We start from the raw sequence: 24,896 nt of genomic DNA, 5'->3' as shown, positions 1-24,896 counted from the left end.
CAAATGGAAGTGTTTGCCCAGTGCACAACTAATAGAACGCTATTTGTTGTTTCGATTATCTGCTTAGGCGTGTGAAAAAAAACTCTTTAAGAAAGTTTATTATGAAAATGTCACATTTTTTGCCATCCTTAAATGTAATTGAAACCACTTGAGAAGAAAAACTTCGGTAAATTTAATGCATTAGGGAAGAATAACATTGGACGACTATTGCATACTTAAGGTAAGAATGCCTTTCAATTATAGACTGAAAAGGTTCAATAATTTCCCATGGTCATTTTCTTAACAGGGCTCCAAAATATTTCATAAGCTGCAAGGACAACGGAACGAAATAAATGATCATGTCCACGACAGAGTTTTGGAAATGAGATAGCTACAATATGTAATAGGAAGAGTAAGAAATAAGCTAGTATGTTCTGAGAACGTACCAGGAATGTTCTAGCAAACTGCTGAAACTGCTGGTTCGTGAGGTATTATTAGGGTCGATGACATGACATCTATTATGTTCTGTATATAAAATTGATCTGACTTGTGTTTTTTCACGTTTTCCTGAAATGTTCATCTGTCAATTTAACGTTTATTGATCATTGCCGTTACTCTGATCAGTGGTTGGCTTGACCGGCGTCACGACTACAGCCGTCACCTGGACCTCCGATTGGCTCAGAGCTCTCATCCGGGTATTGCGCTAGGACGAGCTCATTAGCTAAAGGTACCAATATGGCGGAGGTAAGAGGGAAAACAGGGGAGAAGCTCCCGGTCTTTAATCGATATTTTTTGTATTCACGTATTTTAGTTTTATTCTTTATGTTATCGATTGAGGAGAAAAACGTTTTTGCTGCATGTATAGCGTGTTTTATGCCATAAATGTCATTTTTATTCCTATAAAATATGCTTGAATGTCTGAAGTGATCCTTCACTAGGAGGCCTCTGCGCCTTCGCTCTCAGCTGCTTCGCAGTAGCGGCTGTGTAAATTGATACGTAAATTTAACGCCAGTCGGCTGCTTAAAGGAAATAACAGAGTATTTCGAGTTTATTATCATTTAAGTTGTATTTGAACGGCTTGAGCTAATTTTACAATACCTTTACTGAAAAGAACATCTTTCCCCACCGATGACGGCGCGATGCAAACCAAATTAGTGTTTACATTTCTCGATGCAGAGCGTTAACATTAAGCTTTTAGGGTTAGCTTGGCGGCTAGCAAAGTGTTTCGGGAGCAGATTCAGTTAAAATCTTGCTGTTGTCTTTTACACAGGGGCCTGATTTATTTGGATGTAGTGAAGAATCCCAATCCCTTGCTTCAAATCTGAAATTGCAATATGACTTGCGGCTCATGTCAAATTAGCTACCTATAGCAGGTAACCATAACGGTATTTCTGAATATGTATCCCCCATTGTGGATTGTTAACATGTATTCTGGATGAATGCATGATGCTGTTTGGAGCAGAGACATTTAAAATAAATGTATACCCACATTTGGCCCATCATAATGACTATTTTAGGTGTTGGGTCATTTGTGTTTTTTTTTTTTTTAGTTCTACTATTTCGATCAACTTACGAATTTTTGGAGCTTATCATTTCACGAGTTTGCTTCATTTTTATTACTGCAGGTGTAAAAACGTCATGCACTTTTTTGCATACAGGTATGTTGGCAAAATTCTGAAGAGGGAAATGTTAACCAGTTTCATCTGAAAGGGCATCAAATAATTTTATGCTAAGATTGTGTTTGTAATTTAATGCTTAAGAATTTCTGGTTTCATTTATGCCTCTGAATTTTCAATTAAACATTTTGGGGGCAAATTATAACAAAAAATTCTTAGTTTTAAATATTGCTATACTATGAGAAGTATGATAATGTCATATTAGTGCTGGGATTTAAAATATGTTCGCCTTTAAAAATGGTGACATTATGCCATCTTGAAATGAAAATGCATTCATCTGATATTCTTTTTAAAATGAAACATTATAGTTGAGACCTAAATTTCAGCTGAAAATTATGTCAGCATTTTAATACAGCCTGGTGTGTGGTTGTGTGTGTGTGTGTGGGAGAGACCTAATTAAGCATGTTGTAACCTATTAAATCATTAGATTTTTGGTATATCGGTATCTGAAAATGTCAACCAACAGTCAAACCTTTAAAACACATCAGCTTGTTTTCAAGTGAATCAAACACTGTTTTGTTAAACCAAAAAAATTCTGTGTAACTTGATGCAACACAATCACAAATTTGACAGTTCTCAGCATTTGTGACCATATTTAACACGCGTGCATTCTCTTGGTTGCATCTGTTAATGCTGTGTGATGTAAAGGTGTATCAATGAAAGTTACATTGATGAACAAAATGTTTATTAGCTTATAGATCCACATGCATCACACATTTCCCATATTCGCCCATGAATGCTTTTTGTGGTAGAGATTTTTTTTTCTCCTAACGATAAAACTATGTAGATTTGTATTCATTTTTTGCTCTTTTTACTTTCAGGCTTCTCTAGGAAGTTCAAGTCCAGGTAACTAATTCACCATGTATTATTGTTTTTATGTTTAATTTGCCTAAGTCTTTTTTTAAAGAAATGCTTTTAAATATTAGAAGGATACTGACTATTTTAATAGCACTGAAATCTGAACAATCTAGTCTTGTGCTCTCTTGTGTTTTTTTGCGACTCTTGTGTTTGTGTGATCTCCCTAAAACAATTTTTGTGCTATGCCGCTAAGATATTTCTGTTTTGTTTGTTCAGTTGGCTCTTTATCATCAGAGGACCATGACTTTGACCCAACTGCAGAAATGTTAGTTCATGAATACGACGACGAGAGAACCCTGGAAGAGGAGGAGTCTTTAGATGGCGGGAGGAACTTCAGCTCTGAACTTGCAGATTTAGAAAGGGTAAACGAGTCCTCATTTCATTTGGCTTCCAATTACGTACTTATTCAATACAATTTAGAAAAGACCAATTCGCAACAAATAAAAAGTCAATTCATTAAAACATTCAGTATGTTCGTTCCAATTTAATCTTAATTATTAAAATTTAGCCGATTTAAGTTTATTATTGAAATATTTTCCATCTAATGCAGCCATCACATCACAGAAAAATTGACATTTTATTTGATTGTTTTTTCCATCAGGAAGGGAACATGCCTTTGGAAGAACTTTTGGCGATTTATCGCTATGAGGCGTCAGCTGGCTCCAGTATAGACAGTTCCTCTGGGGACCTGACTGATGAGCTGCCTGACATGACATTGGATAAGGTAAAGACCTGCAAATGCACACACACATTAAACATATTAAAAAGTTTATATCTAGGACAAAATAACTGGTTTTGGGCTATCTAACTGATTATTCTGGTCTCCTCAGGAGGAAATAGCAAAAGATCTGTTATCTGGTGATTATGAGGAGGAGACCCAATCTTCAGCTGATGATCTGACCCCATCAGTTACTTCTCATGAGACCACAGACTTCTTTCCAAGAACACTTCGATGTAAGTTTACAGATTTGTGTCAGTAAACTTGTTAAAGTTTTATGTATAGCATATTGAGTGAAAAAAGACAGATTTGCATTTGGATTGTGACTGAGTGACTTTGCACAAACATAATTTGCATCCATTTATTTTATTATAACATTTTGTATCAGATTTTGGCATGGTTGATGATGTGTCCTTCAATATTTATCATAGTGATGATCAAAGTCAGAGTGTCTGCCCTGAAAAAGAAAACTATTTACAGGGGATCGACGCTATGTCAAAGTCATTGCAAAATAGTCAAATCTTTTGAGTGACATTTAAAATGTTTGCCAGTTTGCACTAAATCCTGACACATTAGAAAATTGTAAAATTTTGTCTGTAAAATCTGCAAAATTTTACAGACAAATGAGATCATCTTGTAGATTCTCAAAATTATATGAAGGTTTAAACCTTATGCTTCTGAGCCAGAAAGTACAGGAGTGTGTGTTTAATAATGTGATTTCTTGATTTTTGTTTTAGCCAATGCCATCTCTGATGGGGATAAAGAATCAGAGTGTGACGATCTTGGGCCAAGCCCCGACGACTCTGGAAAAGTGAGTGATGGATTGTATTATATATTACGTAATAATAAACTTCATGTCATATGAAGCCAGACCTTTTGTATTTACTTTCAACATGGTATTCTCTTTTTTTTTTTCAAGGAAATCATGGTGGGGGTCGAGTACCAAGCAGAGGTGCCATCTGGCCTCTGTCACTACAAAGATGAGGAGAAAGGTGAGCACTGCTTTTTGCATCTGTACATCCTGTCTAGCCAATTCCTAACAACATCAAGGGGAATTAAGCAGCAGCTCTAACTCTAAACCATCTCCTCTTTTAAACAGTGTATGAAGATGATGATGAGTTACTGTGGAGCCCAGACGTTCTGTCCGAAAACAAGGTTAGGAGTTATCTCTCTGAAGTGTTGTCAAGGACAACGGATGAAAGCACAGGATGCGACAAACCAGGGATGCATGTTCGAGATGACGAGCAGGTAGGTCACGTCTCCTTGACAATCTTTTGATGTAGCACATTGGGAAAAAAAAAAAAAATCAATATTTCTATGGGTAGTTAGTATCTGATTTTTTTTGTTCAATGCTTCATTTTTCCAACTTAGGCTTTGTACGAGCTTGTGAAATGTAACTACAGCATCCGTGAAGCACTAGAAAGATACTGCAACCATGTGAAATCCTCTAAAGGTAAGCAAACAAGGAAATGATCACACTATTCCATATGTCAACAGGCCCTTTATTTCTAAATATATAAGTTTTTTTTTTTCAGATGAGCTGTAATAGTAAATCATGGAATATCCAAAGTTTGTCTTGTCAGATGTTAGGTCTAGAGTTAATAAACTTAATTTTTTAAGCCTTTAAGCTCAGTTATTTGGACTGACTCTCTGGTTCAGACATCCTTTACTTTTCAGATGATTACATGAATCGCTGTTTAATATTTGTCGTGTTTTGTTTTAGAAAAATCTCCTCCATGGTCGGAGGAAGAATGCAGGAACTTTGAACATGCTCTCCAGATGTACGACAAGAACTTTCACCTTATTCAGAAACACAAAGTGAGACTTATTTCATGTTTTTACAAAAGTATTTATGCAAAAGTAAGAAGAAAAAAAAAAATCAATTTATTGAATTTGAATGTTTTTGTCCCCTCAGGTAACAACACGGACAGTAGCAGAATGCGTAGCGTTTTATTACATGTGGAAGAAGTCCGAGCGCTTCGACGTGTTTGTGCAGCAGAATCGGTTTGGGAAGAAGAAGTACAGCAGCTATCCTGGTGTAACGTAAGTGACCGGAACAAGTTGGTTTGACCCGTTTGCTCCATGTCACACGTACACTGGGGGGGAAAAAAAACGATACCTGATGCTGAACAAATTGTCTCGGTTGTGATTTTATTGCGCAGTGACCTGATGGACAGGCTGGTGGATGAAGCGGAGGGCTTGGCGGTGGACAGCTCGTCATCTGTGTGTTCAGGCGCAGGTGGAGGGGGAAGGATGGAGGCCACAACAGAGCAGCAGCTCAGTCTGCTCAACTCCATCACTGCAAGCGATCTCACAGGTTTGTATGGGAATAATGTGAAATTCTTCGTAGCAGATGGTTTTCCGACTTGTCCTTTTTTTTTTCGTTTATTTTTTTTAACGTAGTTGTCATCTTTATATTTTCCATACTAACACAGTTCTGTCTCCTCGCAGCTTTAAGCAACACTGTAGCCACAGTATGCTCCCCTGGAGAGGTGAATTGCTTAGACTCCTACAGCTTTCCTCCTCTGGAAAGTCTCCACCGTGGATCCCTGAGCCACGACGAATCCCTCGGGTTCCCTTCCAACGGCGCCGACCCCGACTGCCTCAACATGCTCGACGCCGGCTTCTACTCCGACCTGGGCCAGCTCGGAGGAGTGTGCGTCAACAAGGACTGCGAGCGGCCCTCTAAGAGACTCAAGATGACACTGCCTGACTCGTTTATCAACGACGTTTCCGTCGCTAACCTCGGTGTGGACTTTGAAGCCCGACGGACAACGACGCACCACCACCGAATCACCGGCGCCAAAATGGCCGTGTCCGTCACAGACTTTGGGAGCTTAGCCGGCAGCGGCGAGCCCAACGGGTTTCTGGGAGCGCACGCGCGGCACCACACACAGCATACTGCAGCACTTCAGTCAGAGTGATCTTCCTCGTCTTCTTCCTCTGTTCTTCCCTTTTTGAAACCTTTTTTTTTTTTTTCTTGCTTGTACATAAGACTGACCTCACTGGAAAATCTGATTTGTTTAAATTCTATTATATAAATATATACATATCTATATATATGTATATGAATATACTTTTTGTTTTCATTTTTTGTGTAATATGACATCAGTGATGTCTACCATATAGAACTAAAATCTTGATTTCTCTCAAGAGTTTATATAGCCATTTATTTTATTTTCGTTTGCGTTTACGAGATGTGTAACGTTCGTGTACCGTGGGGCCCAGAAGCTGCAGTAGGAGAGTCGTGAATCTTCTTCCCTGACATACAAGCATCTTCAGCGCTACAGTCTGTTATCCTGCCATTCTTTTCAGCTGCCAAAACAGATTGTTTTCTGCCTCTAGTGTTAGTAGTTGCCTGTCTTTATTTGATGTGGTACTTATATTTAATTATTTTATTTTATTTTTTTTTAATTGTGTTTGGTTTACAGGTACTTTTCAGTAATCAGAATGGTGCAGATGGTGTTGTTGACCCCCCACCAACTCCAAAAACTTGAGTGGAAGTAACACTAGCATGCAGATTCGCTCAGAGGCCAGGAAGTGTTTTGACTTGCTGCAAAGGTTCTTCAATTTGAGTTAATTTATGGAGATGCACCAATCAGAATCTTTGTTACAAATTTTTTTTGTAGTACTTTAACCTATACCTTTTTTTTCTGAAATTTTGATTTGTCTTGAAGAGACAAAACTCATCCCATCCCATTCGATAAAGAATGTAGATTAAGTTTTCAAAAAGGCAAATCTGGCATGTTCTATTACTCACAGCACTTAAAGGAAGAAAAAAAAAACAGAGTACTTTAGCTGAGTTAAGTCTTGCTCTTTTGCAGCCTAATTTATACATAGATTATAGAAGTTTAATTTCCAAACACTTTGTTGATACTAAAATAATTAGCTTCCAGTCTTTTTCTCTCAGCTACAGCATCGAACCCCAAGGAGTGCGACGCACAAAACATGTCATGATTTGAAACCGTAAAGAGGCGCTTTCTTGGTGCATCTCATCTTTAAGTTCAGATTAATTTAACTTGGCATGTGCGAACCTTTGCAGCATCCTAATTTTTAATTTAATTTTTTTCTCTCATGTTAAACCTACATTTCTGGCCCTGATTTATTGTTTTGTCATCGTGCTTCTAAACAGCTGGTGAAGAAAACATTTTACAGCCTCAACGTTATTGAAGTCGCATTGTTTTCCTTTTCTCCCAGTTGTGAAATCTTTGGAGCAAACTGTAACAGCAATATAGCAATGCAAAGATTGTGGTTGGGTTAATAGCCATCTAAACACTGACACAGTCAAGTTCTGTATTTATTGAGTATACTTTGACCTTTGTAAGACTTAATTTAATGCGTTTAAGTTTGTTCATGCTGCTCTTTGGCAGGTTTACCTGTATATGACCTTGTTATTGTTAAATATGGTAGAATTTGTTCCTCAATCAAGTAGCTCCATTTTTTTTTTTTCCATTACTAGCAAGCTTTGGTAAACCTGCTGGTGGTGTTATGTTTATTTAAAGCCTCTGAGTTGCGTACGTAACCTCTGCTTAGCCTGTACTGACGAGAGATGCCTTTTAAAACCCGATTGACAATTTCATGGGAGCAACGTAGCAGAAATGGAGCGGTTTTTACTTGACTGAATTCCATAATTGTAAAACAAAAACAAAAAAAATCCACAAAAAAAAAAAATGTTCAGCGGATCGGCGTCAGTGAATTGGATGCAGTAGTAGTGTTTACTTAATTTATCTATGCATCGTGCTATGAGTGTTTAGTTTGTTTCAGGGGAACATCATGTCTGTCTTGTCCAGTACATGTTTGCATTTCTCCCATAATGTTTGTGTAAAGATCAAATTCACGCCCACTAATCATCACTAAGTTTCCATCATGTAAATTCAGTTTGAAAGCCCAGCATCAGAGAGAGGTTCTTTACATCTGCATTTCATGTAAATAATTAGCAAATAGCCTTTAAAACGCCTATTAACTGACCTCTTACACTTGTGAGTTTGTGTTGATACAAAGGTTTCAAATTTGGTTCTCTGTCGGAAAGGCAATAATTTGTAGATATGTACAGTCATGGGTTTTTTTTTTTTTTTCTGCATTTAAGCATTTGACTTGTTCAAATCTCATTTCTCTGGATAGTCACGATACCCAAAAACTCCTGGCGGCAGCTGAAACCACGCATGCCAGCTGCGCCTGCCTCTCTAGTGTGCCACAGAAAACGGCTTTACCTGAAGACGTGCTGGTATTACTCAATGTTGCGGTTTTTGCAGCCATGTGTAAAAGACACTCATCTTTCTTTCCTGAATCTTTTTACTCGTCGATATTTGTCTTGATGGTTAAGGGATGGCTGCTGAGTAAGTATGCGAAGAGCTCGTTTCTCTTTTAATGCAATGTGCATAATGCAGTAGGTCCTCCAAGCTCTTCTAGCTTTAGCAGTGCAGTGATATTTATTTCACCTGTGGTTTGTACAAAGACTAAAAACTGTCAGAATGTAAAGGCCATCAAGTAGTTTGAGTAGGTTCTCACCTCCCTGTGAACTCGGAAAATGTGATATTTTATCGATCTCTCTGGCTTGAGATTTGTGTGTGCAGGAAAGCACTAAACAAATTTATTTTATATTTTGTATTGTGTTTAGAAGTTTAAAAGTTAAACAGAATATAGCAGTCGTGTTTTGAAACGGAAAATTCACATCCTTTAAAACCGAAAAACACCTTTGTGAATAAAAAAAAACCCCTACAAAACCTAAAAATGTATATCCAGAAATATAGACAATCAAAAACTTCACTATGAGAAATGTTCAAGAAGCTATCTTTATTGTTTATAAGAATTGTACATAAACATTGCTGTTTTTTTTTTCTTTTGTTAAACATTATTTTGTATTTTCTGTTGTACTTTAATACCTTGTGTACAGATCCAGAAATAAAGCTCTGGAAAAACTTCAGAGATGATTGAATACTGTTTTTTTGTCTTTAGTAATATTACAGAAAGGTCAGCATATTGAACAATGAAATTAAGAAAAAAAAAAAAGCTGTAGAAGAAAAATGGGTGTCAAGCTAACAGTCACAACTTGTAAGATTCATCTGACTGAAATTGAGAATTTTGAAAAAGGCATCAAAAAAATAAATGCAGATAAAAGTTACCAAAGCATGATTAAGCATCAATTCATAACTTCTACTAAAGATGAAAACAGTGATAGCCAGCTCTCCACTCCTCAAACATAAATACCTGAGGTGAAAGTTTGACAGGGAGATTTGTCCAGCAAGTAGAAGAAAGTGAGAACTGTTATCTTAAAGATAAATATTGAACATCTAATAAAACATTCACTCCTACACTGCAGGTTTATTAAAAGCCCAACCCTCCAGCAAGCGGTCATTTATCAGTAGCCGGGCGTTCAGACTCGCTGTTTGAAGCAAAGCGAAGAACAAGGAGCTGGTTTTTAATCAGGCTAACCTAGTGGAAGTTTCCTAATGCCTTGTCATTATATACTTGAGTTATTGGCAAACATTTACTGCAGTACAGGAAGTTAACCTTCATTTGCCATCAAACAGAAGTTATGCCAGAACCTGCTGGAGGACTTGAATAATTTGCCTTTTTTTTTTTTACTTTAAAGAAAATTGAGAAAAAAAAAACATTGTAAGAAAAGCTTTAGTGTGCATTTGTGTATCTGAGAAACATTTTGGTTTACAGTGAACAAGGAAATGAAAGTCAGTGATACGTAATCTTGAGGACTAAATTACACACGTTAGATTAATCATATCCACTTGCATCACATCAAACCTTAACTGGACAGTTGTTTTTTGAGAGGAATGGGAATGGTCAAAAAGTCCTCTGCCAGAATCACCTCTACCCCACTGTCCAGCAAAGCCTGGTCAGCTTGCTTCTTGAGCTCTGAGACTTCGTCCTCGTCTCCCTCCTTCAGCAGGGAACTGGGTTTGTAGCGCTGACTGAAATGATAAAGGACCAGCCTCCGTGCAGAGCAAGTCCGAGCCACGGCCGCTGCCATCTCAGGCGTGCTGTGTCCGTGGTCCACAGCTTTCTCCCGGTGCTCGTTCCCAAGCGTGGCCTCGTGGACCAGAACGTCCGCCCTGTCGCACAGACGGAAAGCTCCTTCACCGAGCACCGAGCTACAGTCACCGAACACACAGACTTTCCTCCCGGGAATGTCTGCTTCCAGAACCTCACTGGGATGCAGTAAACGTCCGCTGTCAAGAACCAGAGACTCGCCAGCTTTGAGACGGCCGTACAGAGGGCCTGGTTTAAGACCTGAAGTTGAGAAAATACATCAATTATTAATAAAATAATAATAATAATACATTTCAGTCTCTACACTGTCTAGCTCATAAGCTTAAAAGCTTTCAAAATTACAAAGTTCCTGTTTATAGTTTCACACTTTGTTACTAGACCGAAATCAGCTAATAATTAACAGCATTGTCAGTCATATATTTGCATTGAAAATGTTATACACATAAAAAAAAATTATTTTGTTCCCACAAAATATTTTAGGCACTCACACCACTTGCATCAAACCTTTTTTTTTTTTTACCCTTTTCTGGGTAAAAAAGTGCATGAGTGTAAGTGTAAGGGGTTTTAAAAATATACATCCTCATGAAAATGTTCTTTCAACATAATCAAGAAAGTTGAAAAATACAAAAATTACTGTCCAAAAATATTCCTCATGTCTTAAAAGTTCAAGAGATTGTGAAGTTAACCAAAAAAGGAGTGTATGTACTAAATGGACTATAAAAAACTTTAAATTCATTCTTTGGTTGTTTGTGGTAAAAAGTGGATTTTTCTATGGGAAATTGAAAAGTCTGTCCAGTGGTCGGTTCAGGTTGATAGTAAATCAGGAGGTATTTATTACCGAGCTCCTTCAGTAGTTTTGTTTTCAGTTTTCCGGGACGATCGTGTTCCTGGATGCAGAAGCCAAAGGAAGGGATGCGGTGAAACAGCCGGAAGGCCTTGACGACAAACTTGCCGTCTTGGAAAAGGAGGTAGCAGTCGCCGGAGACGTCCAGAGGAATCGTCCTGCCAGGCTGCTCCTGTGGATGGGGAGGGCTGCAGTCCACAGTCATCTGTAATGTTAGACAAACGTTAGAGCAAATCGGAAACCTACAAGCACCACTCAAATAAAAGTAATAAACAACAGATATCGTTTCAAAGCATCCGTTTCCAAAGAAATGTAAATAAATGTAGGGAAGCTGAAATAATCTTGATGCATTTATATGATGGAGGAAGTTCATCTCAACGGCTTGTTGAGATTTCTCATGATCAAGATAGAACAATAAATAAAAAGTTTAGTTTTGGTTTTTTTCTGTTTGGCTCATCATTTTTTCACCTTTAACTCCTTCAAAAAGAAAAAGAAAACATACCTCCAGACTCAGCTGTCCCTCTTCAGGACTCTGGTCTGGCGTGGGCTCCAGCTCATGCACTACAGCAACAAGAGGCAACCAATAAGCAATTAAACAAAAAAAAGGACCAATTCTGAACTAAACAGACTGGATACGGCATATACTTAACACTTTATGGGAATGCATTATTTTTCCCCAAGTATTTAAAATTTCATTATAACCGATTCTCCAGGGAGCAGCTGAGATGTCTGACACTATGAAATGCCCGTTTAGACGAACATGAAAGGAAACGAGGTATATTCATGTTTTCTATTCGGTCCTGAGTTTTTAGCAACGGGAGGTTTGCGTTGCACCTGCCTGCAAACGGGAAGAGCAGCTGAGATCCTGTGAGCCCAAGAGTCACCCTGAGAAACTTCCTGAGGCCCCGGGGCCCGTAGATGTCAACACATTTCAGGCTCTGCTCGACGTCGGGGTTAGTGTTGAGGCTCACGGTGCAGAGGAGACCAGGCAACCCGAACAGGTGATCGCCATGCAGGTGGGAGATGAAAACCTTCGTGATGCGCCCTGTGTGGACACCATGACGTGACAATGATCTACCAACAATGAAGAAGTCCAGATTGAAATGAATCTGGTTTGTTACAATCTCAACACTTTCGGCAAAAAATACTTATAGAACTTATTTTTTTAATTTTAATTTTTACTTCAAAAGACTTAGCGGGGTTCGGCTGGTTCCTCACCGGCTCTGAGCTGGCTTTTCATCAGTTGGGTCTGGGTTCCCTCTCCGCAGTCAAACAGCCAGCACTCCCCGTCCGTCCGCAGCACCACGGCCGAGGCGCCGCGGTGAGGAGACGGATAAGCCGACCCGGTTCCGAGGAAGGTCATATCCATGGCCATTCTCCCAGTTGCAGGAGATCAGTCAGAAATATCGAAACTTCCACAAACAGTGACGTGAGCCATGTTGCCTGTCAGAACAGGTCCCACATTGATGACGCAAAATGCGAGACGGCGCGGCGCTGGACGATTGGATTGGCTGAAAAGACGCGCCAAAAACACAGGGTTTAAATAGTTTTTGTGTTTGCAATGCTTTAATTGTGACAACAACCCGACTTTTTTTTCTTCCCTGTAATGTTTATGAAATAAAAGCATAGTGTTTAAAATACTTTTAATACTGAAGTCCCTATTTAAGCAACAGACTTTAAAAGTGGTTGCTTGTTGTAATATTTCTATAAGGATAAAATATGATCAAAGACCAAAAGGAAACAAGACAAATGAGTCAATATACAACATAATTTTATTCTGCAGCAGTACATCAATTAGGTTGGGCGATATGATTATGTCTGTGTATTCATATCAATTAACAGATATTGATTAGTTTTTTGTTTTAAATATCTTAAAAGGAAATATCTCAATTTCCTTTTAAGCTGTTGCATTAATTTTATCACTCTACGTTGTTCTAGAAGTTAAGGCACAGTGGCGAAACACAAAACTCCTGCTGCGCAAGTTACTCGCTACTAGTAACCAAAAGTGAGTTAGTTGCCACCCACCTTGCTTAACTGGCTAGGAGACTGAGTGGATAAAGCCTTTCCTCTTCCTACATTTCCCAGAATGCAGTGTAGTTTTGTTAAGAGTTCAGTAAAATTACCAACATACTAAAAAACTAAAGTAGCACTATTAAAAAAAAAAAAAAAGTTCAAGATCACAACATTGGACAAATACTGCCAGAAAATGGCGGAAAGTCACATGAGCTAGCTATTACAGATTCATTTAATTTGTGCATGTATATATTCATAAATATAGATAACACTTTCCCTTTAGCAACATATCACATCCTAAAGCTGCAGAGAAAAAGCTGCACATTGAATATTGAAAACCATTCAATATTAAAACCAAAGTCACTTTTTGTTCTGTTGGACCATTTCTCAGCTGTCTACAGTATGCTGGAAGAAATATGGCAAAATGCATGACAATAATAAAATATTACCTAAAACAATACCTATGACTATAAGACTGTATCTAAATGCCTTATTTTGCCAAAGTCTTTAACAACACAACTGACACTTTGCTTTATAATGAAGTTTATTATATTTGTACTTGTGTGTATGTGTGTGTGTATTTGTACAGTTATTCCCTCTGTGAAAATCTGGATATTCGTTTTTGTATTTCATATGAGGTAAATCATCTTTATTATTTTGACTTTTAGCAATACTAAACATATTTTTCTGCTGTATTTAGCTGGAGATAACTATATTTCCAGATATTTGCATCTTCCGTGGCTCAGCAACTTCCTGCTGTGAGCCGCAATTTTCATCTCTGTGGCCACAGCTTTCAGGATGGATCACTGCAGTTAAAAAGCCTTGATTCTCAACTTGCTCGAATGCATGTGAACAAAAGAGAGAGATATTAAAGTAAAAAAACAAAAAAAGATCATAAATATGGAGTCAAAAAGTGCACAGTATCTTAAGAAAATAATGTATATTCTATAATGTTATACTAATACGGGTAGTATATTTTCTTCAGCACTTAAGCCAAAGGAAATGTTTTAAGGGGATGGATTATCTAATATAAAATTACTAAAGGAGTGTTAACACAACATTGGTTGAAATATCTACATGCAGTTAAAAAGTTTGAACAAAGTTTGTGCTTAATAAATAGTTGTTCATTTGGAGTGTAGACAACAATTGGGTTACATTTATTCTGTCAGACACCTGGTGAAATCGGTTTTAAAAGAATTGGGGCAATTGCTCAGTAGCCAATGTATACTTATGTTTAAAAAAGTTTGTATTGAAAAACAATAACTATATTTCTAACCGTTTTGTTAAAGATTAAAATTTTAAACTAAAATAGTTGCAGCATTTCTTGTTTTCCCTTACAAAATTGCTATCTCGGTGTTTAAAGTGTTTGATCAAAGTGTTGCCGGACATAAAATGTAAAAAAACAAAAATAACACAATCACATGTTTTCTACTTTCAAACAAAGAAGAAATGCAAAGGGCATTTGAATTTCATTAGGTATCAAACACTGCACCTTTCCACCACCAGGTGGCCCTCTAGTTGACATTAAAAAACAGTTTTAACTTGTGGAGAGAAGCCGTGGCTCCTTCTACAGTCTCTCTAGTCCAATTCTCACAGATCCAGCGCAACTACTTTGACACAAACTAATGTTTGCCTCAGCATTGCTTTAACTGTTACACGAGGGGGAAAAAATGGGGTGAAAAATGAAAGAAGAGAAAGACACTGGCCACTTTGAGGATTTGCTTTTCTAGTTGATAGGACTGAAGCTAACACCTGGCCAGTCATAAGTATCTGGCAGTAAGGAGTCGTAGTCTGTGTTAAACGCAGTGGCACGCACAAAGCCGTTCTTGTCTAGAGGTTCAGGGTAACGGAACGCCATGCCTTTGGCATAGACGAACTCCATCACCTGCAATGGAGAAGAAACACATCAGGGAGACAAGCAGTGCTGGAGACGTTTTTAAACCTTTGATATCACCACATCTGATTCAAAGCCGAATTTTTAATACATTTACAAAGTTATATCTAGTTTCTTCAGACAAGACAAATAATCAGGAATTTTGCCAAGGTAACGATTCCCTCAAGGAATCACTACATTGTTAGAATCTGATAGAAATCAGATTATATCAGAACATAAGGCTCTATTAAATAAAGATTACATCTGAAGGATTTGACTAAATTAAATGACTTTATACACGGAATTACCAGCAGTCGAAGCATCAACTAATAATAAATGAGCAATTGACAAACGGGTATTGTTCCAGGGTTTACCTTGACGGAAATCTGAAGAGAAACTTCTCTGATGTTGGTGAGAGGAGGATAGAGCCTTCCCTCTGCAAGCTCTTTATCTGTTAGCTGCTCAGCAAGAGACTGCAACGGATATGAAAATACTTTAACGTTATATTTCTTCAACCAATGAAAAAAAAATATATACAGTACTATAATCATTTGTCAGTTATTTATTCTGCTTGCCAATCATGTCTCATTGCAGGTACTAATTTAAAGTGGTTGAGTAATAAAATAGACATTAAACTAAAGCTGTGCAGAACTGTGCAGAACCATTGCAATACAAACTCCTATTTCAACATGCAAGCATTGTGTTAATCATTTGCAGTGATGAGTGTTAATCAAAATGTATCCCAGCAAAAGAAGGAAGCGCACAGATGGATCAGCCTTTTAAAAGCTCTTCATCTGATAGCTGTTATGCCAGAGTCTAGAAAGAAGGAAAAGGACACATCAAAGGGTTAAACGAGGTTGAGAGAAGCATACACACAAGACAGTCAGCAACAAAAGGAAAGCTGGAGAGAGTGTGACGTTAAGGAGAGGTTCAGCAAAGTCTGAAAAATGATTTGAAAAACACTTTTCTTTGTACCTTGGCAGCCTCCAAGAATACAGTATCACAGATATGTCTCACTCCACTCAGGACCACAGCCATAGCAACACCTGAAGCAAAAAATAGGATGAGTAGGATGAGCTTTAATACGCAATATAGGGTCATCAGTCATCTTGACTAAGTGAAAACAAAGTATAAGTTCTCTTTTTTTTTATCTCTCAAGTTCATGAAATGTGCAGATATTTTATATCCTCTTAGGCTAAATTAGGTACATAATGAAAATCCATAATAACTTTTATTATAACCTGGGAAGATGTAAACATTGTTCCCTTGTCCTGGTATAAACACACGACCATCACTCAGTGTGACTGGACCAAACGGGCTGCCACTAGCAAACAGACATCTACCCTGTGAGACACAGACACAGAAAACTAAGCACTGGGGTAGCCAGCAGACTCCACTTTAAACTTAACTACAACAGTTCAAAAAGTAAGCAAGTTAAATAGAGGGCAAAAAAAAAAAAAAAAGAAATCGAAAAATGCCTACATTAGTTATTGTGTAGGCTTCCTCTGCTGTGCACTCTGCTTTATTCGTTGGATTACTCAAGGCAAATATAATTGGCCGCTCATTTAAGGATCCCATGGCTTTGATGACATCATTTGTAAAGAGACGCCCTGCTCCTGCCACACCTGGGGAAAAAAAGACACCAAACCTTAATCCTTATGCTGAGTGAGTTGAAAATAAAAATTCTTTTTTTTTTTTTTTAAAACAAGACAGAAAAAATAAACTTCTGATTGAAACCTCAAATAAAGGCCATGTGTTTTACATCCAAGAAGGAAAAAACTAGACTGTAATCACCAATGATAGCAGTGGGTTTGATAGTGTTCACAGCATCTAGGAAGGTCTGTACTTTCCCCGGACTGTCGTGAACAAAGAGCTCCTGGTTGGCATCTGTTTTGTGTTCTCTGTCCTGAAGGTTCACAAAGAGGAAGCAGCCATGCTGGTCAAAATGTAGCTGTGTGCACACAGAAGGCTTTTGTCCTGCTCACTAACCTTCACGAGTAAACCATGTGCGTCATACATCCAGATCTTTTCTTTGGCCTCTGCTTGGGTAAGCCCCAACTCCATCATGGCCATCACAATCAGATTGGCAATACCAAGAGCAGCCTGGAGGGAAAGTATTCAGACATTGAATTTTGAAACTGTTCCTTTTTAATCACATTAACTGAGCAAATCCATGTTCTACTGTGTTTCTTTTCAGCACAACCAGCTATTGTCAGTGTGGGGCAGTATGAGACTCATAAAGAAGCTGAGTTTTAAAAACTTGGGAAATGTCGACTTACCTCGCCGGCTCCCAGGAAGAGAACACGGTGTTCGGTGAGGGGTTTGCCAATGGTCCTCTGAGCTGCTAACAGACCAGCCAGTGCTACAGATGCAGTCCCTGAAAACATGCAAACGTACAGAGCCATACAGAAAACAACTAATACAATAATAATGCTGCCTGTTTATTATTTTTTTCTTAAGTTGTAGTAACCAGTGTACAAGACTAAGGTATAACCATAAGTTGAATTTTTACTAACTGATTCAGATGAGTTAGCCAAAACACCAATATGCTAGTGTTAGGATTGGTGTACCTTGAATATCGTCGTTGAAGGTGCAGTATTTTCCCCTGTACTTCCGAAGGAAGCGGAATGCGTTGTGATTCCCAAAGTCCTCAAACTGAATCAGTGTGGCCTGTCCATATTTTTCCACAACTGCTTCCATGAACTCATCAATTAGGTCATCGTATGCTTGAGTCCGATCCCGTCGCTGATACAGGCCCATGTAGAAGGGATCTTTGAGAAGAGTCTGACAGAAGCGCAAAGATAAAAAGGAGGAACAGTGTTACAAATCTGCTATAACTGAAACAAGGATCATAAACAGAGCAAACAAAGCACTGTATGCATAGTCTGCCTTCCTACCTCATTGTCTGTGCCAACGTCTAACACCACAGGAAGACATTTCTCAGGTCTAATGCCAGCACAGGCGGTGTAAAGACAGAGTTTCCCAACAGGTATGGCCATTCCATAACAACCCAGGTCTCCCAAGCCTAAAATACGTTCTCCATCAGTTACTACTACAGCCTTTAGAAAGACAGCATAGAAAGACAGCAAGAGAAGGCAGGGAAAAAAAATTGACATTAAATAATTTTACCATTTATCTCAACGCTTCTGAATCAAATATATTCAGGAGCCTTACAGGTATCAGTTTTAAATATCCTCAAAAACTTTGTGAAAACACTCGTTTGTGGATGTAAGAAAGAATAATGCCTTGATGAGTAATATTTACAGTGTTTTATTAGTACTATCTGAAATGAATTTGTGTGGTCAGGTACTCACTGCCACATTTGTTGCTGGCCAGTTATCAAGGATGGAGCGGATATGTCCTCTATCCAGAATTGAAATAAACAAACCCCTAAGGAGCGAAAACACACATTGTTTTTAAGCCATTTTAGGACTAATTCTCAACTAAAACAGTACAATAAATCTATTTTCTAAATTAAAACATATTTTTCTTCATGCTTCAATGAAATCAGAGAGAACAAAGTAACTAATATTTCTACAATTTATTACTACATTAAATGTGCAAAGATGTATTAGTTATTCCTGCTCACTTTGGCCTCCTAAATATGTGTCCATACTGTGTGCAGGCCAATCCCACAGTAGGAGTGTAAACAATGGGCATTAGTTCCTCGATGTCTTCCATCAACACCCTATAGAAAAGCCTCTCATTCCTTTCTTGGATCCCCATCAGGTAGATGTACCTGTGCATTGAGGGAAACGAATAAGGAAAAGAGAAAAACTAATTAAAAAACTCCCACCTTGACAAGTTTTAAGGAAAATATGTCATTACTTTTGCAGGGGATCCGTCATCTTCTTGAGATTCTTCTGAAAGCGCATAGCCTGAAGGTCCTGAGACTCCACTTTGGGAGGCAACATACCATGAATCCCCAGAATCTGTCGCTCCTCCAGGGTGAAGGCCATACCCTGTGGAGTAACATGCAAGTAAGAATGAATAAGTATTGAAGAATTTCTCCAAAAAAAAAAAAAAGTAAACTTAGTTTTTGTTAGAAACTAATATTTGAGTTTGTCCATTTTTTTCATACACTTTTTGCCACTTAATTACTTCTGCATACATTGTGCAATTTTAACCATCCAACTTTTACCATATTCTGCTCACTCAGGACGTTACGGGTTACGTCTTTTGATATAATCGTTTATGAAATATTCAGCTTTGTGTTATCATCTTGGGCTCCACTGAAATGAAAGGAACATCCTATAATTTCTAATAAAATAAAATACTGCTAAAAACGTTGCGCTCTATCACAGCTAACTACTTCCACAAACTTTCAGATAGAAACTTTAAAATGTAGTCATATGCTTCAACTACTTCTACTTATTTCATCTTTTTTATATCTTTTACAGATTTCAATAAATCCATATTCAAATGTTTGCTTGCATTATGCCGTTTTCAGAAAAAAAAAAAAAAAAAAACACCGACCCGTTAGCTCTGACGGTTCCAAACCCAACCCTTTCATCCCTCCTTCCATTCTTAGCTCTTTGCCCAACCCTAATCCTAACCGTCCTTTCAACCCTAATTCCAATCCTCGTTCCAACCCTAATTCCAAACCTAATCCTAACCTTCCTTCCAACCCTAATTCATCCTGGGTTGCTAAATGGAACACATGCAGAATGACAAACATATGTTGGCACTTGCACTAGGTAGGCTTCAATTATTTGCACTTTCCTGCATATTTACAGTAACATCGTTGTGTTCCAACAATGCGTTTATTGGAACGCATTATTGAAAGTGATTTTAGATATGCTTTTATGGCAGGTTAGTCAATGTAGCATTTTAGACATTTTATCTTTCCAGATGAAAGCCGTATACCATTTGGCTTCTATGAAATGTTGATCTTGTTGAAATGATTATTAAAACTTTTCTGGATGCATAGTGGTATACAGTATCTCGTTTTGACATTCTATCACTAGAGGGCACCCTATATGGGTTTATAGGGTTGACCTATGGACTCCTGATAGCAGACTGCGAGATCTGGGAGACATGAGAGAAGACAGAAGAAAGCAATTTGCCCACAGGAAAATAAAACATGGAGTCACCTTAAAGGAGCCAATGAGGGACACGGTTTTTAGAAACACCCCTTATAAAAGATGGGGCTCTTGTTGTTTATGTTCCTATAGCATATGAACTGTGTGCACGTGTAGTTACAGGAATGGGCGGAAAACAAAAAAAGGCACTGAGTGAGGGGCTGGAGAGGGGGCTGATTGTGCTGTAACAGCCATATGGAAGAGGGGCTGCTTCACAAAAAAAAGCCAAGTCATGCTGAGTGAGCGTTTACTTCACTTAGCGTCAACATGAGCAGCTCTCAGCATAAGGTAACAGTGCTGTAAACATCTGATAGTGTTTCTGTTTACATGACTGTAGCTATTTAGAGTGCATCAGTTCTTCTGAAGTGTTTTAAGCTAAACTGAATAAACAACAATATAAATATTTTCTTTTTACTTGTATGATGTGTCCAATTCCATAAACATATTCAGCATCAATTACATTATATAATACTCCTTGAAGACATGTTGCTTCCCCCACAAAAACAACATTTACAGCAGATTCCTTTTACTGTTGAAGACCAAAACAACAGAGTTCTGATGTTGACTCTGGAAGATAGCAACCTCTGACTGTCTAACATATACAAGACAAAACTTTATCTGTTTTAGGTCAACAGGGATTATCAGTTACTTCTCTTTTGTAGAAGGAAACATTGGAAGAAGAACAAGTAGCTGAGAAACTTCAAGTAATTGTGAAAGTTTTGTATTCATTTAAATAACATTTATTGAACTTATAGATTACACTATGGCTTACAATTTTCTGTTTTAAGCAGCACAACAATTACACTACATTTGGGACCAGGCAGTTCCCTGCTTTCACATGTTCATGTATGTTGTCATGTCTATATATAACAGAAAATATCCCCACTAGGCTGTTATTTTGCACTGACTCCAAACATGCTACAGGAAGCAGCTAAAGTTTCACATTGCAAATGTCAGCTGGAACCTTACATCACTGGGAGTCCTCGTAGGAAATCCCTGCTGTCTAAATTCATCAAACTATGTCACACTTGACCTCAGGATGATGCATACACGGACAGCAAAAAGGAGTTAGGATATCATAAAAACGTCAATATTTTTTGTCGCTCATTTTTAAAGTGAAAGCCATGATATATGAATTTGTTACACAGAGTAAAAAAAAAAAACTTAAGCCTTTATTTTCAATAGTAATAGACTTACAGATAAAGAAAACCCCAATGTAGATGTCTGAGAAAATTTAATATTGTGTAACATCAATAAAAGAATAGATATTTAGATATAAATCTCAGGCTTCTGAAAAGTATGTTCATTTTTATTCACTGAAAATTTGATTGGACCTCCTTTTGCATGAATCACTGCATTAATGCAACATTACTCCATCCATCCATCCATTTTCTGCCGCCTATCCGGGGTTGAAACTGAGTATGAACTCACAGGAACAGTACAGGAAGGCCTGAATCCTGCCCTGGAAAACAGACTCGGTGCACCTGCTTTCTCCCTCAGAAACGACCCCTGGTGTTCTCAGTAAATTACACAGGTTTGATTTATAAGACTATAAAAATGACAAAAGCCTTGAGTGTTCACAGCTGCACTCTCATAGCAAGCTGGATATATCTCAGCTGTTCCACTTCTTGTAGACCTGCAACTACAGCACTGAGATTCTTATTGTATTTTAGCGTCAATGTTGTCTAAAAGGAACCATTTTCAAATTGTTACACACCAATACATTGAAATGTATTGATGTGTAACACCAATACATTAATATAGAATATTAATAATAATAATAATAATAATAATAATAATAATAATAATAATAATAATAATACAGACAATATTACATTATCTGTAATGTCTGTAAACTACATGTTTTTTATTTTATTTTTTACAAAACCTAAAACCCAAAACAAAATGCAAACAGACACAACTAATGTGAGGGACTGGTAGAGTGTCTTTGATATGAATAGTACAATAGGTGCAGACTGCACCTATTGTACACATATTTGTTTATTATAGAAGTAATTTAAAAAAAATTCTTCCTGTCAATAAATATTCTCCTACATAACTGATGAAAAGACCAGAATAATTTAACACTACTGCCTGGTTTTACTGTTACCATCCATTATGAGATTAATTGTGCTTCTGAATTTTTTGTTTCATTTTTCCATTACAGTAGTTGTGGATGTGAGCTTCCCTATCTATATACCACAGAGCTTCCTGGAATTCCAATAATTGGGATCTGATCAGAAGAAATCCTAAAAATAAATAAATCCAAGAAGGGTGGGGGAACTGCTTCAGGTTCTGATATTATTGTTCCTGTGCATAGTCCTGAATAAATAAATAAACTCAAACTCAGCTAGTTTGTGTGTTGCCTCATAATTTAGAACAAAGGTGCACCAGCACCTTTGGTCATGAATTATGGTTTTCATGGATGCATGAAAACCATAAAAAAGAGAAACATTTTCTAGATACTCAACATTTATTTTGTCTAGTGTTCAGTTTCGGTCTAAAGTTCTTCTTTTGTGCACTGTGGCCTAACAAAGGAACAGGTTTCCTGCTGAGCAATGCAGTTTTCACAACACGTACAGATCAGACCGAATTTTCACAAAGTAAACCTAGACATTTATGGATAAATCTTGACACTTGAAGACAAAGTCAGACATAGTCTACCTTGTTGGTGCGAGGATTAAGCATTAGGGGTCTTCCCTTCTCTTTGGTGTGTGCCCATCTGCAAACGGAGACGCAGGGCCTCAGGGACCAGGATGTCCTCAACCTTGACAACATGGTGGACTGTCAACGATCTTGAAGGAGCACTGCTGGAAGCTTTCTGGGGTTAAAACAAGACAAAGTTTACCAGACAGACCCATGGTTTTCTTTAACAATTCTAAAAATTGTCAGCAAATGAAAGCAGTTCTGATGTAAACAAAATCTTTTTGGCTGACAATGCATATATGGCTTGTGAGAAAACAAATGCCATCATAATCATTCTTCTACAGAAATAGCAATCTGAGGTTTGTTTAGTTTGTTAATTGTTAATTACATGTCAGTAGATCCCACTATTCTCTTGACATGATATTAAGCTCTAACTAATGCCATCAATTTACAAACCCTGTCAAAGCCAGGTTATGCTTGTAGTGTGTGCAGACAGTCCTTCCACTGAGGATTACAAATGCTCAGTGTCTTTAATCTGAATTCTGGTTTTAAGCAGTTTAGAGGGAGCCTGGTGAATACAAAGCTTTCAAAGATTATCATAATCCTTTTTGAGAAGAAAACAACGGAAGACACACAACAACAATGAAAAGGTTGAAGAAGAATCAACCAAAGCACAGAAAAATTTTTGAATATTTTATGCTAATGTACACTACATGCTGGGCACCAAACTCTAGCTGATTAAAAATAACAATCTCAACAGATTATATTAAAAAAATTACTACTATGTAGTATGTACTTTGTTGAATTCTTTATATATCTTATATGACTTTACCAGAAACTGAATTTGTAAACCACAATCCAAAATGAACAGAAATATATTCCTGAGATATATCACAGTGTGTAACAAACCTATGCAATAAATAGGATTAAACTTGAAACAAATAACTAACAATTGACAATTTTCTTAGTTACATAGTATGTACATGTATTTCTGCAACACTGTTCAAATCTGACTGCATGCTTGATGAACTGGAAAAAGGTCAATACAGTTTGGAAACAAGTTTGGAAGTGCTTGTTTGCAAAATTGTGAAGAACAATAAACAGCACCTTGGAGATGTGCATTTATCAGTTGTGCTGTACAGTAGAAATAAATTAAGTGCACATAAGACAAACCTCATGCATCCAATTAATTGTTTTTTGGAGATGAGGGAACCCCAAATAATTATGTACTAATAAAAGTTATAAAGACATAAATAATAGAGCAATCTGTGTATTTTAGTGGAAGCACCTTAGCCTAGCTGACCAAGCTAAACGTCCTCTTTCACCTGCCTTAATGTGTAACCTATGTGTACATTTTATTGCTTTTATGAAAGGACATATTTCTCTTCATCCTCCTTTTTTAAAACAAACGTATTTAAAGAATGTTTTCATTGTTCTATCGATGGGAGTGTGGCTATATAGGATAAACCAACTATGTAAATATTCCAATGACCAATGCAGAAGAATGGAAGCTCTGTTCACACCTAATGTTATGTTGCCACCGCTTTTTAATGAGTTACTAATCAAACTTAGACACAAGTTTCCGCTCAGCAATCGGTAGCTGGTAAATGAAAGCGTGGGAGGACAAGGAGGAAATATAACGGTACTGTCAACATGAGCATGGGAAAAACAACTAGATAAATAAATATATGTCAATCTTTACAAAAAAAGCAATTCGGTGAATAAAACAGGAAGCTAACAGGCGCAACAAGCTAGCAACTTGCTAACTAAGCCCTGTCTATACTTGGATATCACCCCAGATTTCACACAAAATGTCACCAACAGAAACACACACAGAATGAACTTTTGAAATATCTAAAACTGCCGCTGTTCATTCAAGCACAAATTATCATAACCACAGCAGAATTTTAATTCTTGACCTCATCCTACCCATCATCAACAAGACCCTCGCACGCTAATTTTGTCTCTGAAACGGGAAGTTCTCCGTTCGTGGCACGGAGCTTTCTGTTCTTTAACAAGAGCGACTTGGTTTACCTGCTTTCGGGTGTGATAATACCGCTTTCCTTCTGTTGGACAGCCTAATGTTTATTCAGCATGTTTCTTCGGTGTAACTATCGAGGTTTGACACCCTGGACTGGGCTGGAGTATCCTTGGATAAGAGCTACAAACTGAGCCAGCTGAATGACTGAAAAGAGGGGAGGAA

The 24,896-nt window shown here is 37.7% G+C and overlaps 3 protein-coding genes across 5 annotated transcripts; 1 reads left to right on the top strand and 2 right to left on the bottom strand.

Annotated features, from left to right (window-relative positions):
- The first annotated feature begins 604 nt into the window (after positions 1 to 604).
- Positions 605 to 9,154, top strand: mier3b (mesoderm induction early response 1, family member 3 b). 2 transcript variants are annotated; one of them, XM_081610706.1, is made up of 14 exons: positions 706 to 723; positions 1,250 to 1,352; positions 2,477 to 2,501; positions 2,730 to 2,875; positions 3,115 to 3,237; positions 3,344 to 3,467; positions 3,969 to 4,042; positions 4,151 to 4,223; positions 4,331 to 4,479; positions 4,603 to 4,684; positions 4,955 to 5,049; positions 5,147 to 5,274; positions 5,394 to 5,548; positions 5,683 to 9,154. In XM_081610706.1, exons 4-14 carry the CDS (start codon positions 2,777 to 2,779, stop codon positions 6,153 to 6,155), a joined length of 1,575 nt encoding a protein of 524 aa, XP_081466832.1. In that variant the 5' UTR covers positions 706 to 723; positions 1,250 to 1,352; positions 2,477 to 2,501; positions 2,730 to 2,776; the 3' UTR covers positions 6,156 to 9,154. The 2 variants fall into 2 exon arrangements, with proteins under 2 accessions (XP_008416620.2, XP_081466832.1); XM_008418398.3 differs by lacking the exon at positions 1,250 to 1,352 and having other exon boundaries at positions 605 to 723.
- Positions 9,005 to 12,711, bottom strand: elac1 (elaC ribonuclease Z 1). The gene is made up of 5 exons (XM_008418397.3): positions 12,299 to 12,711; positions 11,919 to 12,125; positions 11,583 to 11,641; positions 11,075 to 11,285; positions 9,005 to 10,476 (listed from the first exon to the last, which is right to left on the bottom strand). The coding sequence occupies exons 1-5, from the start codon at positions 12,453 to 12,455 to the stop codon at positions 9,992 to 9,994; spliced, it is 1,119 nt and encodes a 372-aa protein (XP_008416619.1). The 5' UTR covers positions 12,456 to 12,711; the 3' UTR covers positions 9,005 to 9,991.
- A 2,080-nt stretch (positions 12,712 to 14,791) lies between these two features.
- me2 (malic enzyme 2, NAD(+)-dependent, mitochondrial) lies at positions 14,792 to 24,881 on the bottom strand. 2 transcript variants are annotated; one of them, XM_008418400.3, is made up of 15 exons: positions 24,728 to 24,881; positions 22,712 to 22,868; positions 18,795 to 18,928; positions 18,556 to 18,705; positions 18,281 to 18,356; positions 17,864 to 18,025; positions 17,537 to 17,750; positions 17,246 to 17,343; positions 16,956 to 17,069; positions 16,761 to 16,872; positions 16,449 to 16,591; positions 16,208 to 16,310; positions 15,942 to 16,012; positions 15,341 to 15,439; positions 14,792 to 14,978 (listed from the first exon to the last, which is right to left on the bottom strand). In XM_008418400.3, exons 2-15 carry the CDS (start codon positions 22,823 to 22,825, stop codon positions 14,820 to 14,822), a joined length of 1,749 nt encoding a protein of 582 aa, XP_008416622.1. In that variant the 5' UTR covers positions 22,826 to 22,868; positions 24,728 to 24,881; the 3' UTR covers positions 14,792 to 14,819. The 2 variants fall into 2 exon arrangements, with proteins under 2 accessions (XP_008416622.1, XP_017162167.1); XM_017306678.2 differs by lacking the exons at positions 14,792 to 14,978; positions 15,341 to 15,439 and adding an exon at positions 15,738 to 15,782.
- Between the last annotated feature and the right edge of the window lie 15 nt (positions 24,882 to 24,896).

The sequence above is a fragment of the Poecilia reticulata genome, chromosome 9 (assembly GCF_904066995.2).
Source record: "Poecilia reticulata chromosome 9, P_reticulata-male-v2, whole genome shotgun sequence".
NCBI lineage: Eukaryota > Metazoa > Chordata > Actinopteri > Cyprinodontiformes > Poeciliidae > Poecilia > Poecilia reticulata.
Note: the sequence above shows the minus strand (reverse complement) of the source record. Positions and strands in the feature narration are given on the sequence as shown.

Coding starts and splice junctions, on each gene's coding strand:
- mier3b (XM_008418398.3), top strand. Junction 2,502..2,729: donor TCTAGGAAGTTCAAGTCCAG/GTAACTAATTCA, acceptor TTGTTTGTTCAG/TTGGCTCTTTATCATCAGAG. Junction 3,238..3,343: donor CTGACATGACATTGGATAAG/GTAAAGACCTGC, acceptor TGGTCTCCTCAG/GAGGAAATAGCAAAAGATCT.
- me2 (XM_008418400.3), bottom strand. CDS start 22,825: ATGTTGTCAAGGTTGAGGACATCCTGGTCCCTGAGGCCCTGCGTCTCC. Junction 16,311..16,448: donor AAGCCTACACAATAACTAAT/GTAGGCATTTTT, acceptor TGTGTCTCACAG/GGTAGATGTCTGTTTGCTAG. Junction 14,979..15,340: donor CTCTTCAGATTTCCGTCAAG/GTAAACCCTGGA, acceptor TCTCCATTGCAG/GTGATGGAGTTCGTCTATGC.
- elac1 (XM_008418397.3), bottom strand. CDS start 12,455: ATGGCCATGGATATGACCTTCCTCGGAACCGGGTCGGCTTATCCGTCT. Junction 12,126..12,298: donor GAAAAGCCAGCTCAGAGCCG/GTGAGGAACCAG, acceptor GTGTCCACACAG/GGCGCATCACGAAGGTTTTC. Junction 11,286..11,582: donor AGGGACAGCTGAGTCTGGAG/GTATGTTTTCTT, acceptor CTAACATTACAG/ATGACTGTGGACTGCAGCCC.